General features: G+C 39.3%; 1 protein-coding gene across 2 annotated transcripts in view; it reads left to right on the top strand.

The window, feature by feature from the left end:
- The window catches only part of DOCK1 (dedicator of cytokinesis 1), a 325,958-nt gene that overhangs the window by 263,161 nt on the left and 48,289 nt on the right, over nt 1-14,508 (top strand). For both annotated transcript variants that reach the window (XM_076339221.1, XM_076339222.1), the window contains exons 38-39: nt 2,943-3,062; nt 12,431-12,520. In XM_076339221.1, the coding sequence (XP_076195336.1) occupies nt 2,943-3,062; nt 12,431-12,520 (210 nt within the window). The remainder of the gene's footprint in view (nt 1-2,942; nt 3,063-12,430; nt 12,521-14,508) is intronic.

Here is a 14,508-nt window from a genome sequence, read left to right on the forward strand (position 1 = left end):
TTTCTCTCTTCAGGGAGACCTGGATCTCCTGCTCCCCTTGAGGACGGTAGTGCGCACGGTCATATGGGGCAGAGAGTCAGGGACAGAATAATTGAGAACTGCATTTTCCCCTTGATCTATTTCTCATGCCAATGAGAAATACAATGCAGTACAATGAGTGTATTGCAACCTTCTTTATTCTTGCAACCTTCTGTATTATTGCAAGCCTTTGGTATTATTACAGAAGCTATGCTAATGGTACCCCGTTTGAAATTTATCTCACTCTAAGCAGCGAATTGTTCTTAGCAATCTTTGATTTAATCTAAGCAATCCCAAGCAAAATGCGAGTGTAAAATACCTATGTTGAAAAGTTGAAAAGTGGAAGGTGTTAAATGAAATGCTTCTAGCAGATGCACTGAGAATTATTCGTACCTCAAAACTGAGTAGACTGCATCCAAGCTATAATAAGACTAAATATGATGCAGAGCGTACATGTGCAATTTAAATTAAGACATTTTGAAATGTATTTACTGTATTTTAAAATAAATAGACGGTTATTACACAAGAAAACATCAGTAAGATTCATCTGGAGTGCGAAAGCACTGTAGCAATAGCTTTATTCATTATTAAAAGCAGGGGCAATTGTTGGACACAGCCTGCTGGATGCAGTCACTTCCTTGGTAATGAAATTTTCTGTGCTGAGTCATGTCAGAGAGGTGAAGATGTGAGGAGATGCTCTGGCACCTTCAGTCACACAGACTGGTGCAGTCAGTTGTCTGTAGGTAGAAGTTCGAGTGAGTAACTTGCTGAGTCTGAGGCTATAAAGATCTTTTTTATTCCCATGAGGGAGATAAAACAGGACTGCCAAATTGTGTAATACTTGCTCATCACACTTTACATGAATGAACTTTTTAGACAAGATAAAGCATTCATTCCCTTCCACAGGTGCTGCATTTTCTGGAAAAATGATGGAATGAACCGTGCCATAAAATGTCATTCAAACTTTTACCTGTTATGGCTTGAACTTGCTAGTCAATATACTTTATGTGACCTTCAATTAGAGTTTAGCCAGTTTTGTTTTTTCTTACAGAATGTCTTCAGAGACCAGACGAGTATCTTAATATACTCCTTTAATTTACTGGAAGGAAATACCCAGTTTTCTTTTCTTATAATGCAAATCGATTGAAGATGGCAAATGTAAGGGTAGTATTTGTCACAGGTTTTCATCGCTAAGCGGATATTTGTTTATAAATACATTTACATTATAGTTTGGAATTATTTTATTATAAAAGTGTATCAATCTGTCTAATACAATATCCTGTTACTACCAGTAGTTAGCAGTGGATGGAGGAGTTCAGTATTGCTTGAGAAGCAGCAATATTGTAGTGTGTGTAACTTCAACCAATTGAGTTTTTCTGTCAAACCTTGAGGACAGCATTTTCAATGACACTCATCATTGGCATATATTTCATCACACTGATTTTAATGGGATCATGTTTAGGTCAAGACTGAGAGCTTTCAAGAATTTCACCTTTAAATTTGCGAGAAGGCTGTCTCTGTGGAGAGAGAGAGACACCATCATTTTCACCAGATCACTGCAAGCTGATGAAGCGCACTTAAGAAAAGAGACTTTAGTTTTATTGTTAACGCATTTTGTCAAAATTAAGATGTTCAAAACTAATAGAAGATAATGGCTCTTAGTATGCTGAAAAAAATGCCATTGCATTGCAGGCTCCATGAAGTTTGTGTTGCTCAGAAACACAGCTTTGCAGTACAAAGTTGTCAAAGTTGTCTGCTTTAGCCAAACACAAACATTTTGGCTAAATTAAGAAGTAATTGGGTGAAATTTAACAACATATAGGAGGTAAAACTGGATCATGTAACAGCAGTTCTGTGAATAAACCTGTGAGTTGCTGATCTTTGGTTGAATTTCTTCTTTTCCGGAAGTTATATCACTTTGTTTCTGTGGGCAGTCCTCCTTCTATAGTAACTTTGATTTTCAGAGAAGAAAGTGAACAGTTCTTTAATTAATTTAGTTTTTGAACTTGGTTTCTTAAGGCAAGAAGTCCTATTGGAGCACCTGTCCCTGTGTCTTTTTCAATCTATGAGAAGTTTCGTTTGATTTAATGGAGGTTTGTGATGTGATTTGATAGAGGTTTGTGAGTCTCTAAGATATTAATTTCCTGCTAGCCTAACGAAAATAGATAGCTATGGAAGGGTAGGATATAGTATTAGTATCCTGTCTAGGGAAAAGGCTCCAGTATTGTCTCATCCCCAGGTAGATCATAGGGAATATTAGTGGGAGGAGAGAAGGGAGGTGAAGAAGAGGTTTCAGTTGCATCTGTCCCTTAATGGACACCAGAATATGCAGGTGCAAGGGAGAAAGGCGTAGGGAATTGCTTGGTCCTCTCAGGTCTAGGAGGAAATCCGTTTAATATCTGTGCCTTGCTCCTCATCCGTTAGGCATTTGCTGGAAGAGCAAGAGCTACTAATTGCAGACAGGCTGTATAAAGTTAGTTGCGCTTTTCTGTGCCTCCAATGTTCTCTATGAATTTTCGCCATTTAATTTCTGTGCCTAAAGTCCTTCACATTAGTATTGATGTATCTTGGCTTCAGGGCTTCTCTCAACATAAATCTGCTAGTGTTCGTTATGCATCCAGCAGGTTGTACCCATCAGCAGGCCAAGGTCAGTCTCATCAAACTCACTGAGGAGAGGAAGCCACCTCAAGAAACTTCCTTCCAGCTGATATATGTAATTAGCCTCCAATTACAGCATTCAAATAAATGGTCCTTGTGCGCAAGGAATCAAAGTACACAACTGCAAAAAGAATCTTTGTTAGTGCATTACCTGTGGTACCACTTCTTTAAATAAAAAATGTGTATTTTATTTAGCCTAATTTTACTGACATATTTCATAACTTTTGATTTGCTTTCACTTTTCCCCTCTTTCTTGTATGATTTAGTGGTCAGAAGAAGCATGTGCAGCACATCTTACCCAGCGGGATGGATACCAGGCTGCTACTCAAGGACAGTTGAAAGATCAACTATATCAAGAAATTATCCATTACTTTGATAAGGGCAAGGTAAGAAGGGAAGAAAAAAGTGCAAATATGTTTCAATGCCTTTCTCTCTAACTCATAAGTTGAATGAAAACATAGTTTGCATCAAGTGACCTTCAGGGAGCTTTAAACTTGCTACAAGTTATTTGGAGTACTTCATGTAAACGGTCCACCAGCTAGCACTTAATAATACTTTAAAAAAAAAGTAAAAAAAAATCAATGGTACATTTATAACTGCTGTGTTAAGGGTAAATATATGTGCATATGATGCCATGGAGAAAATAAAAAACTGATGCATGTAATTTGGGGACTTACTTTTTCTGGCAATTGCAATAGCTAATGCAATCCTTCAGCTACCCTTGTTTTTCCTCGTGTACACAAAATAATTCCCTCAGAAAATGGATGTCTGTGGTTCATATTGTAAGAAGGCAGAAATATTCTCAGATGAGAATATTTCATTGCAACTGCATCTTTTATTGCAAGATGAATTTGCATTTGGCATTGCATGGTGGGAAGGGGAGAGTGCTGGTGTTATCTGTCCACAGAGATGTGAAGGGGTTTAACTTGGTACAGGGAGATGTAGGGATGTATCAGTGTTTGGATATTTCATGCACAAAATGTTTAAATACAGAAGTAGAGATCTCTGTCAGAATATTTCAGAAATGTAAACTTGGGTTTTTAAAAACAATCTTTGTTGCATAAATGTAGTGCAAACAGAAATGTCATTTTCTGGTAGAACTAGAATATTATCCAACCAGCTCATGTTTTCCAAGTAAGTTTTTAGCTGAATCAGATTAGTATTTTGATAGAAACTTTGCTTAAAAGGTCAAATTTCATACCTCATCTTAATGCAATATTGAGAAGTTGTTAATAAATGACACTAAAAAAATTGTAATTCTAGTCTGTGATAGAGCCGGGCTACACAAACGGTGGGGGGGGCTGGGGCTTGTGTAGGTGCCTTGGTGCTTATGCAGTGGATAGCATTGGTTTCCACAGCACGCTTCTGCTGCCCAAAAAGCTTTTACTAACCCTTTAATAGCGGGTAAGGAGAACCTCATTAGAATTAGCGTCATAGCTGATTTAAAAGTATATTTTAATATTACATTCCTCTCTGGAAAGGAAAAGCCAGAAGTCGCATGTTTTTATTTTGCTGTTTTACATCTTTATGGCTTCACAGTTAGTCTTTTATGGTGCTAGTACACAGGCGGTGGGAATTGTTCTTCTGAGCACCAGGCCAATGCATTTTAGCTATAAATTAAAAGCTGCAGTGTCTTTTACATCTGTATTGAAAACAGCCTGTCTTAAGGTTGTACCCACCTGTTTCTGCCGATAGCCCTAATGAGCTGTTTATATAAACAGCAGGCAAAATACCTGCTGCTTACTTTTCAGCCTGTGCCACATTACACACAGCACGGCACCCACACTTGAGAGACCGTTGTTAGACTGAATAACCATTCTTAATTTTTTCAGATTTTACAACTAGAAATGAGAGAAGGCTCTGCCTGCTTTCAAAACAAATAGCACTGAAAATGCTGTGTTTTTCCTATCCCTCACAGTTAGATTAAACAACTGAATCTTCATTATTCTAAAAATTTTTGGTGAACAATGATATCGAAGGGACCACTGTGATTACTTTTTCCTATTCCTTTGCATAACTCAAATCATAGGACTCCTGTGTGATTTTTTTGTGTCTGTGAGGAAATGATTCATTTTCAAAGCACTCGTTCCTAGTTACAGATACTTCTTCTCTCATTTTCTGGTCACTCCAGTTGGTGATAAATCTTCGTATTGTTCAATGAAAAGGAAAAAAAAGTAAAAATACACTGAGAATATGAGCATATTACCTGAATTTTCAAATGTCAGGAAGCTCAAAGTTGAGGTTTCCACAGTAGAATTAAGTTAATCCTCTCATTTGGGATGTTCTGACATTAGGTTAAATCAACTGCTTACACTTACCTATGCAGTTTGCAGATGTAGTCCAGCAGCTACTTTGACTGTGCCATTCCTTGATCAGTAACTTGTCTGAAATAGTATTTGCTGTGCATTTTTAGAAGACTGTACCGATACAATAACCAGTTCGTCTTTTTTTTACTATAATTGCCCAGCTATGTCTCTACCTGGCAATTCACTTGGGGTTGATCCTGCTACTTTGCTTTCTCTTCCCATAAAGTTAACAAGAGATGTCAAAAGAAGGTAATTTTAACCTGGGCAGCTGTAGAGCTACTTCCAGGCTTTTACAGAAGCCCAGGAGTTTTGTTTTAAAGTTGTTGCGAGACTGTGCCTCTTCCACTCCAACCTGCCTTATGGGAAGCAGTGGACTTGAGTGGGGAGGCAGACGTGGTTAGAAACATTATGTAGAAGACGGATTTCCTAAAAGGTGACACTTGGTTTTAAAACATTGGCTTTTTTTTTAAAGGAAGGTGTAGTTCAGCCTCTCAAAAATCACGATCCCTTTCTCTTAGCAGAGTAATTTCCCAAGAGGAACGCACAGTGTACTTTTCAAGTGAAGACCAACCATGAGGCTTATTCCCTAAATATTAGCATTCATGGTGAGACGAATTTCGAGGAAGATATAATCCTCCATACACAGTCTGCAATGGAGTGGACCTCTCACTTCTAGACCAGAAATGCCTAAGAAATTTGTAATTTAATAACACGGAGTGCGGGCTTGCACTGAAAGCAGGAGTGTGGGCATCTCATTTTGGCTGACAACAAAATACCTTCACCATGAATATCCCTGTTATTTGTAGTTTGAGATCCATCTAAGATTCCTCATTTTGATTTCTATTTCTCAATGTATTATTCTTAGGAAGCTTGCTTTTTTACTTACATTTGACTTTTGGTCCTTAAACCAATCTTCTGTAAAGCTGAAGTGTACCTTTCACCTTCGGTAAATTAGCATTTTCAGATACAACTTCTGCATTTTGCTGCTGTTCTACTTTATGGATTTGATTCCTTATTAGTAATACTTTTCATTACTCTTCTAAGCTCCTTGTTTCCAAAATGAAATGTTGTTACTTTCAAGTTTCCCTAGTATACGCATAATTTTCTCTCCTAGATTATTATTCTTTACTGCGTTGCAGTTTCCAGTCTCATCTCCATCTCTCTTGGCTTTTGCCCTTAAAAGCCTTATCCTCACACTTATCACGGCAGTCTAACCTATCCTTTGAACTGCTCTGAAGTGTTTGCTCTTTCTGTGTTTTGCTGAAGCTTTGTAATTTCCAACAAAGCCCTTAATCCAGGGACTTTACTGAAAATTGGTAGGTTAGAGTATCTCAGGATGAGAAGGAAAAATAGTGGCGGTCATAAAGTGACAAGGGAAGGGGGTGGAATTTTCCCTGTGTGGAGCAGTTGATGTTAGTCAATGCCAATGAACTACTGAAGCCAAGAAATACTCGGTGTCATCAACAAGATAAGATATTATTTTTAAACACGCTTGTGTGGTCTCTGGAGCCGTAAAGGAAGCAGCAGCATTCTTATGCCTGCACGGTAAAATGTACAAACAGCAACGTGTTTCAAGTTTGCCAGTGGATGCCGCAGTCTATAAATCAGTACATGTTTTCCACTGCTCCTTCATAAATTGAAAGCATTGGTCCCAGGGAGAAAAAAGTAAATAAATGCACACTGCTCATTTATTTCTGCTCCTCCTTCCTTCCCCCTCTCCCCCCGCCACAAAAAAAAAAAAACTTTTACTGTTTTACTGGAGCCACAAAACACAAAACTTTTGAAACTACACAGTAAATGCCATGCTTTGGCTTAAAATGTCTTTTTTCTGGCTCATGGGATGGCATCAAATGGCTTTTTCTTCCATCTAACAAGATAGTGGTGAAATTCACCTGTCTGCCAAAAATCAGCGCAAGGTTCATGTCCAGCTCGTATCCCATGTCAGATCGTAAGCCCGTCCTGAGAGCTGTGAAGGACGGAGACAGTCTTCAGAGAGGAAAGATACGTTGTTTGACCATGTTTCAAATGAATATAGCAAGTCGTTTTAAATGGTTTCCAACCATGGCTATATATATCTTGAATGCAATACTAGCAATAGAGAAATACTGTGTTTTAACATTTTATTTAAAATATTAAGCTTACGTGATGGTTAATTAACACTATCTGAAATTTAAACAGCTTGGAATGTCCCTCTTACATCAGAATATTGCACGATAATATTCTTATCCTAGACTATTTCATTTTTACTGACCGTTAACTCAGCAGGAGCTAAGAAATATCCTAAGATCTTCCTTTGCTGCTATTAAAGAACCGCAAAAACTAAATTGGATGCTGCAGTTCTTTCAGGGCAACAAGCAATCCAGCTTCAAAAGTAAATTAAATTGCTAGGTTTTCCCTAAAAAGATCTCCTTCTGCATCCTCACAGTCTTTCCCATAACAATTTGCAGCTCGTGTCTACACAACTAAATTTAGGCTATACACATTTTTCTTACGCCTTCAGTATAAAAGAAGCATTTTCCTTCCACTGTCGCCAACCTCTCTCTCTGGTACACTCTCCGGATAAATTGTTTCTCGCATTAATGAGTTGTACCTTGTACAAATCCTGTGTAGTAGCTCCCTGTATGGCTCATTCCTCCAGAAGACCTGCCATGTCCCGGGCAAGCCTGGGAAACCTTCCAGGGCAAGAAGTCTGTGAGGCAGCAGATTGGGAGTTATTGACCTTCAAGAACAGGGATTTCATTTATCAGGATCCTTTGCTACAGCCATGCTGTCCTCACCTGAATAAATTTGCTCTGTAGTAAACAGAGAAATCTTTCAGAGCGTTGTGCAGGGGATTTTAAACACATGGTTGCTGCTTCAGTTACGACGTTGGTAAAATTACCAGCTTTCGTTTTGTTTTCGGGGACATTGCAGGTGTGGTGGTCCAGCTGCGCAAACAGCCCAGGGAAAAGCTGGGTGGTTAACGGACTCGTGGACCTCTGGAGTTCAGGGCACTTGACATTTTACAAATTGAGTCTTATAATACAAGTTCTTGGTATTCCTTCGGAGGATTGAACCGGACAATTGGATTTCAAAATAGAGATGTTGGAGTGGAGTAGGGTTTTCAAGAGGTAGTAACAACAAAAAGTAGGTGCTTTTCTCTAAGACAGATCCCTTGGCTGGAGAGGCGCCTGGTTAGAGGCTGGCAAAAATTGAAAGAATCTTCTCCCATGGTGAGACACTTGTATCATGTATTTGCAGTATGATAGGAAAAGAGTAGTTTTATCTCTTACCTATACCTGAAAGTGTTCCATTAAAAATAATGTGACAAAATATGACCAGTATAACTTGTAAACTAACTTTTAAAGTATTTTTAAAGTCATTCCAGTAATTTAAGGTGGAAACAAATGTTGTTCATAATACCTGGTTTTTTCCTGTTCATCTCCACTTACAGATAGGGAAATGGATATTAGAGTGGAAGAATGCTAGGATTGTGCTATTACTGCATGTATATTGGAGAGGAACTAAATCTATATCATCATTAATTTGAGCATTCATTTTTTAGGCTCTGAAACATTTCTAAAACTCATTATTAATGTTTGTATTCAGTATCATCTAAAGGGTTTGATCAGGCTGAGGGAGGCGCAGCGGAAACACAGCCTCTGCTCCAGAGTGTTTACAGTCTCAACTGACAACGATGGGAAGGGGGGAAAAAATAATCACAAAAAAGATTTAATTCTGCCAAAGTCATCATTTGTGCTACCTACTGGCATTTACATGTACGCAGTGCCTTCAACAGCGCAGGTCTGGTTTTGATGTGCTCCTGGGCATTGCAGCAGTATAGATGACAGTGACAGCCCGCGACGGGACTCATGGGCTACAAAGCTGCGGTGGTGTGATGGCACTCACTCTGAGCAATACCAATACGGCGTTTCAGCCCCCTCGGCTCCTCTCCTCCTCTTCTCTCTCCCGTCGCTCATCCAGAATCCCCTGCCTCTTGACGGCCAGGTGTAATTAGTTTGCATTAAATAGCATACAGCCTTAGTACCGAGCCAGTGCTTTTAGTTGCCAGACGTGCTTTGGAAACGCATCGCAAAGTCTGTGCTTATTCAGGAGTCAGTGGAAGAACTGAATGAGTTTGTTTACAGTGTCGATGCAAATCTAAAATTATTTAGGCTTCCATTTATTTCCAATCTTTTTCGGCTCCAAAGCTGTTTGCCTGAGATCTTCTATAAATATTTTTACAACAGAAAAGAGAGTAGAAGTGCTTTGGGTTTGGAGAGGGACTGGTTAAATCTGGAGCAAAATTATGGTAACGCCATTTTCTTTGAAATGAAAATGTGCTGAAGAAGTTATGGATGACTGAAGTTAAAAAGAAAGTGGCAGTCAAAATCAAGAAAGGTTAAGTGATTTTGAAAGGTTTCACTTGCTGACTTACCAAACAACTGAATATTAGTATAGTTTCTATGAATTGGTAGTATATTGCTCTTCTGAGTCAAAATTAACTCAGCCTAGTATGTGAAAATGTACTCCATTTTCTGCAAATATGCCTTTGCTATTAAACTCATGTTAATTTTTGTTTAGAAATAAAAATATGCTCTGTATCATCATTCTAGATTAGATACATAATGTAGATAAAAACATTCAGGTCCTTCCATTTGCAAAAATTGTGTAGCAGAGTGTAGAAACTGCTTTGTGATTTCATGAAGACGTGAACCCTCATTACAGTGATTGTAATTAGTCGTTCTGATGCATTTTTCATCTTCAAGGCACTTTACAAACATGAGGTAACTTGTGCTCATGCCAGTCCTCTTCCCTAGATAAATAATATTATGAACCCTGTTGTAGAAATGAGAAAAATCAAGAGAAGGGGTCCAACATCATGTGGAGCCATAAGGAAAAGTTAATGTAGGTACCAGGCTCTACCCCTCATGAGGATCCGTCACCTTTCTGTCTTAAATTAGGTCACCACTCAGTCTCTGTTTGCCCAAGCATCTGCCCATTTGTTTTCTTTAGCACTCAAAAGCTCCTTTTCCCTTGTTCAGCCATACCAGTATAGTTTCTGGCCCATATTTTCTCTTACTTCACTCCCTTACTTCAAGAGCATAAATCTCTCTCCTTTCTCCCTGCAATCTCCTGTAACTATTTTTCCTTTTGCAACTCCTCATCTCCTCCACCATCAGCAGGTCTCTGCCTCTTCAGGCTGCTTCTTTCCTTCCCTCTCAGTCTGCCAGGACAATCCTTCAGTCCATACTTGGGTTTGCGGGACAGGTGCCCTCCGCTTGAAAATTGGCTTCTCATTTCCAGGGAGAAACAGGAGCAGAGAGCAAACTGGTGGGACCCGAGCCACATCTTGCTTTTGTGGCATTGGCATGCTACATGTGGGGGAAGGCTTACTGAGTATTCAGCCTGGCTGGGCTCCAAACTGCCAATTCCTAGGGAAAAAAATATATTCTAGGTCCCAGCCTGGTGTTTGTGCCACTAAATCATAGGTAGCTGTGCCCTGCCTGACTCCTCAGCCAGTGCTGGCAGCAGTCTCGGTCATACTGACAGTTGTAGAACCCTTAATGTTTTACTCTTATTTTTAAATCAATATCTAGAACTAGGGATTTTCCTAAAAGTCTTATTTTTTTCTAAGTTTTCCTTAAATACTAATAAATGTGATTTCAACCTGCAGATCAAAAGACAAATAAAATTCACCCAACATTGATTTTGGGCTTTGAGTAGTAGGATTTCACTTGTGTGTTTTGCGGGGCTTTTGGTTTTCAGGTAGTCTTGGAGGGTAAAATATTTCTTATTTATGCAGTGCGTTAGAGCAGATGGGATTGGGGGGGTCTGTACAGGAAGGATGCAGAAATTGGTTGTGTGCATGAAGGTTTCCCCAGGAGCTCTATTCCCCTTCTTTCTCCCCAGCATCCAGCTCCCACTATCTTTGGAAGTTGTGGTGCTTCATCTCAAACTCTTCATTCCCAAAGGTGGATGTCTTCAGGGAGCGATGGGGAAACGTGTTCAGCTCTTTTCCTCAGCCCTCCTTCATCTGACTGCTCTTTGCAGCTGCAGCCATCTCGGTGTTTCACTGGGGCAAGGAACATGCGGCCTGGTGCTGAGAGAAGAATTAGGTGGTGTGGACAGGGGATTTAAATTTAAGATGAAGGGTAATACGAACCAAATGGATTTATAACTCATTCCAAATCTGTCCTGGTTTCGGCTGGGATAGAGTTAATTTTCTTCCTAGTAGCTGGTACAGTGCTGTGTTTTGGATTTAGGATGAGAACAAAGTTGATAACACACCGATGTTTTAGTTGTTGCTGAGCAGTTCTTACACTAGTCAAGGACTTTTCAGCTTCCCATGCTCTACCGACTGAGAAGGCTGGAGGTGCACAAGAAGCCGGGAGGGGGCACAGCCAGGACAGCTGACCCAAACTGGCCAAAGGGGTATTCCACACCATGTGACGTCATGCTCAGTACATAAACTGGGGGAAAGCTGGCCGGGGGGGCCGCTGCTCAGGGACTGGCTGGGCATCAGTTGGCGGGTGGTGAGCAATTGCATTGTGCATCACTTGCTTTGTATAGTCTTTTTTTTTTTAATTTCAATTATTAAACTGTTTTTATCTCAACCCATGAGTTTTCTCACTTTTACTCTTCCGATTCTCTCCCCCATCCCACCCGGGGGGGGAGTGAGCGAGCAGCTGTGTGGTGCTCAGTTAATCGATGAGGTTAAATCACAACAGAATCTCTTTTTTTTAATAAAGTGAGGTCAGCAGTGCCAGCCAAATTTCAGCAGCAGAAGCAGATCATCGTTTGATCTTAGATAGCCTGGTGTGCTAATTTAAGCATCTTTTGGGGTTTGAGTGGTTCTTTATATTCAGAGTAGAAAAAATGAAAAATACACATTTAAAAACATTCTTGCTGCTCCTCATTAAGATTGTTGGCTTCTGAAGAGCTGAAGGATATTGTTAAATTTCTTTGGGTCAGTTGAGACGGCTGCTGAATTTCACGGTTGAAGAACAAGAGGGGAAAAAGAACCAATGGAAATATAATGAGTATTTGTTCAAAGCAATATCTGCAAATTGCCTGTCCTGTCTAATATAGATTATAGATATTAGAGGGAGAGAGAGGTGATTATGAACTATAATCAATCAACAGTATTTATCCACAGTCCTAGGTTCTGGTTTCTTTGTGGGCAGGCCGTGTTTACACATTATTGGATATCTAGTTGGACTAGCAGGAATCATTTTATTTCTGAAGCAATTTGATCATTTTACTTGATTTGCATCGAATAGAGACATGTGGGTAATGCTGCCACAGCTATTTGGCACATCAGATGCACGGTGTTTTCAGGCATGTGACACAATGCATTTTGTTGTGTTTTATTAAGATTTATTTTATTCCAATGTTGTTTTTTAACCAAGGTATGTAATTCAGGTTTTTTGTTTCTGTTTTGTGATTTTTTTTTTTTTTCCCAACAGATGTGGGAAGAGGCCATTGCCTTGGGTAAAGAACTTGCAGAACAGTATGAAAATGAAATGTTTGATTATGAACAACTCAGTGAACTGCTGGTAGGTTTTTTTAATGACATAGACACTACAACAATTTTTTCTGAATTTAATTTCTAAACTTTTAAAATTATATTGAAAATCTCTCTTATGACAGTAAAATTCAGAAATAGATGCCTGCTTTGGCTTTGTTGGACAAATGTTGATTAACTGGCTACCACTGGAGTGCCTGCAAAAGATTGAATTTTATTTTTTTTAGCTGAAAGAAAAATATTTCTGTAATGTTAAGCTGATTTATTTGGGGTATAAAAGGAAATTTGGAATTTAAATATAAATGGGAACATGAAAAAATCCCCATTCTCTCTCAAGTGTCTTTCCATATTCACATTTCTTTTTTTAGGTATGAATAATCCCCAAGCATTCATGTCTAGAGTCAGTTATTTTTGCCCTGATGTTACCCATTCATTATGCCTGCACCATTTTTTTTCTGCTGTTCTTCTCCAAAAACATAAATGGCAGCTGTCCCTGTCCCTCCTAACTTCTCAACCATTTTCACAGGAGTTGGGACATGATTCCAGTTTGGTTCTGAAAATTCTTGATTTTCAGGTTTTTGATACATTTTACCTTTGCACTCACCAGAGTACATCGTCCTTAATTTCTTTGAATTGTCTATCTGCTTTATCCCAGTCTATCAGAGCTGGGCATTAATACAGTGTCATTGCACCCTCTTTCTCTGCTGACACCGACACTCAGTTTGAGGATGGCTAGGAGCCATCTCCCCAGAAGCATCTCTGTCCCTGTCTCCCCAGAATCTCCTTTCCTGGGGAGGAAGGAATAAAGGTAAATACCAATCATCTCAATTTTATGGTTTCTTCACTCCTTTACATGTTCTTCTTTGTTTTGTCCATGATTCTGTCCTCCAGCTCTCTAGAGCTGAATTTATATCCCTTTTTGATGGTCGTCCTTTTGTGGCGTTTTAACTGTTTTTAGTGACAGACCGATTGTACTGATTTACCTAACAAATCTGGAGCCTGGTTTCATGTTGCTTTGTACTGCAGGAGGTAAGGGATGTATATATGGAACATTTCTCAGGTGCTATGATATGCCGAAAGAGTCTTCCTTGGCCTGCTGCCTGCGCCAGTGTCAGCAGGGCTGCGTTCAATAGAGAATATTCTTCATTTCAATATAAAAGGAATCTGGTAGAGATTGTTCCTCAGCTAGAAATGATTCTCATGCATCAGATACGATTATTCACCAGTGGGTAGCTACTCTCAGAGTCCCTCATTTTTAATTTTCCATCTCTTTATGCTTGCACATGGGAACATGAACAGCTTTTGTCACAGAGGCAACCACCCTTTACTTATCATACTGTACCCATTTTTGGAGCAGAAGTCTGAATTTGCACTTTCTACAGTGTAGCTGATGGCCAATAATACTGAATTATGTATTTTTCCCCATTCCTCTTGCACAGTAAATATGTCATTGTTTACATTAACTGACATAGTTCCAGGAGAGGCAGTGTATAAACTAGGTATGGTGCATTTGCATATGGAAATGGAGTTTCTCCCTCTTCTCATAGGGGAAACCCAAAACTTCTAATTCTCAGGTCAAACAAATGAGTTTACCTGCTCTTTATCAGGCAGGAGAAACAGAGAGAGTTGTCACAAAAATTAGTACCAGCATGCATTGGGCATTCATCCCTAATAAGGCAAAGATCAAAATTCACACTCCCGTGTGAGTCAGGTGTCGCATACCCCATCGGCCTTTCTTATTGTTGCTGCTGAATAGCATTAGCATGCTAGCTCTTTTTTTTTCCCCCACAATAAAATGTAAAAGTTTTTTGCTTCTTTCTGTTCTCCCTATTGTCTCTTTTGTTCAAGCAATATTAAATATTAGACACTAAGACAATTCACAAATGACAAAATAGTTTTGCTACAGGTGAACTGAGAAATATACAGCAGATCTTGGTCTATGTAGCCTTCTTGCCATTTAGTGTTATCTGTCGTATGGGAGCAGTAATAAACCTCCCCCTAAATCAGAATTCATTCTCT

The sequence above is a fragment of the Aptenodytes patagonicus genome, chromosome 5 (assembly GCF_965638725.1).
Source record: "Aptenodytes patagonicus chromosome 5, bAptPat1.pri.cur, whole genome shotgun sequence".
In the NCBI taxonomy this organism is placed as follows: Eukaryota; Metazoa; Chordata; class Aves; order Sphenisciformes; family Spheniscidae; genus Aptenodytes; species Aptenodytes patagonicus.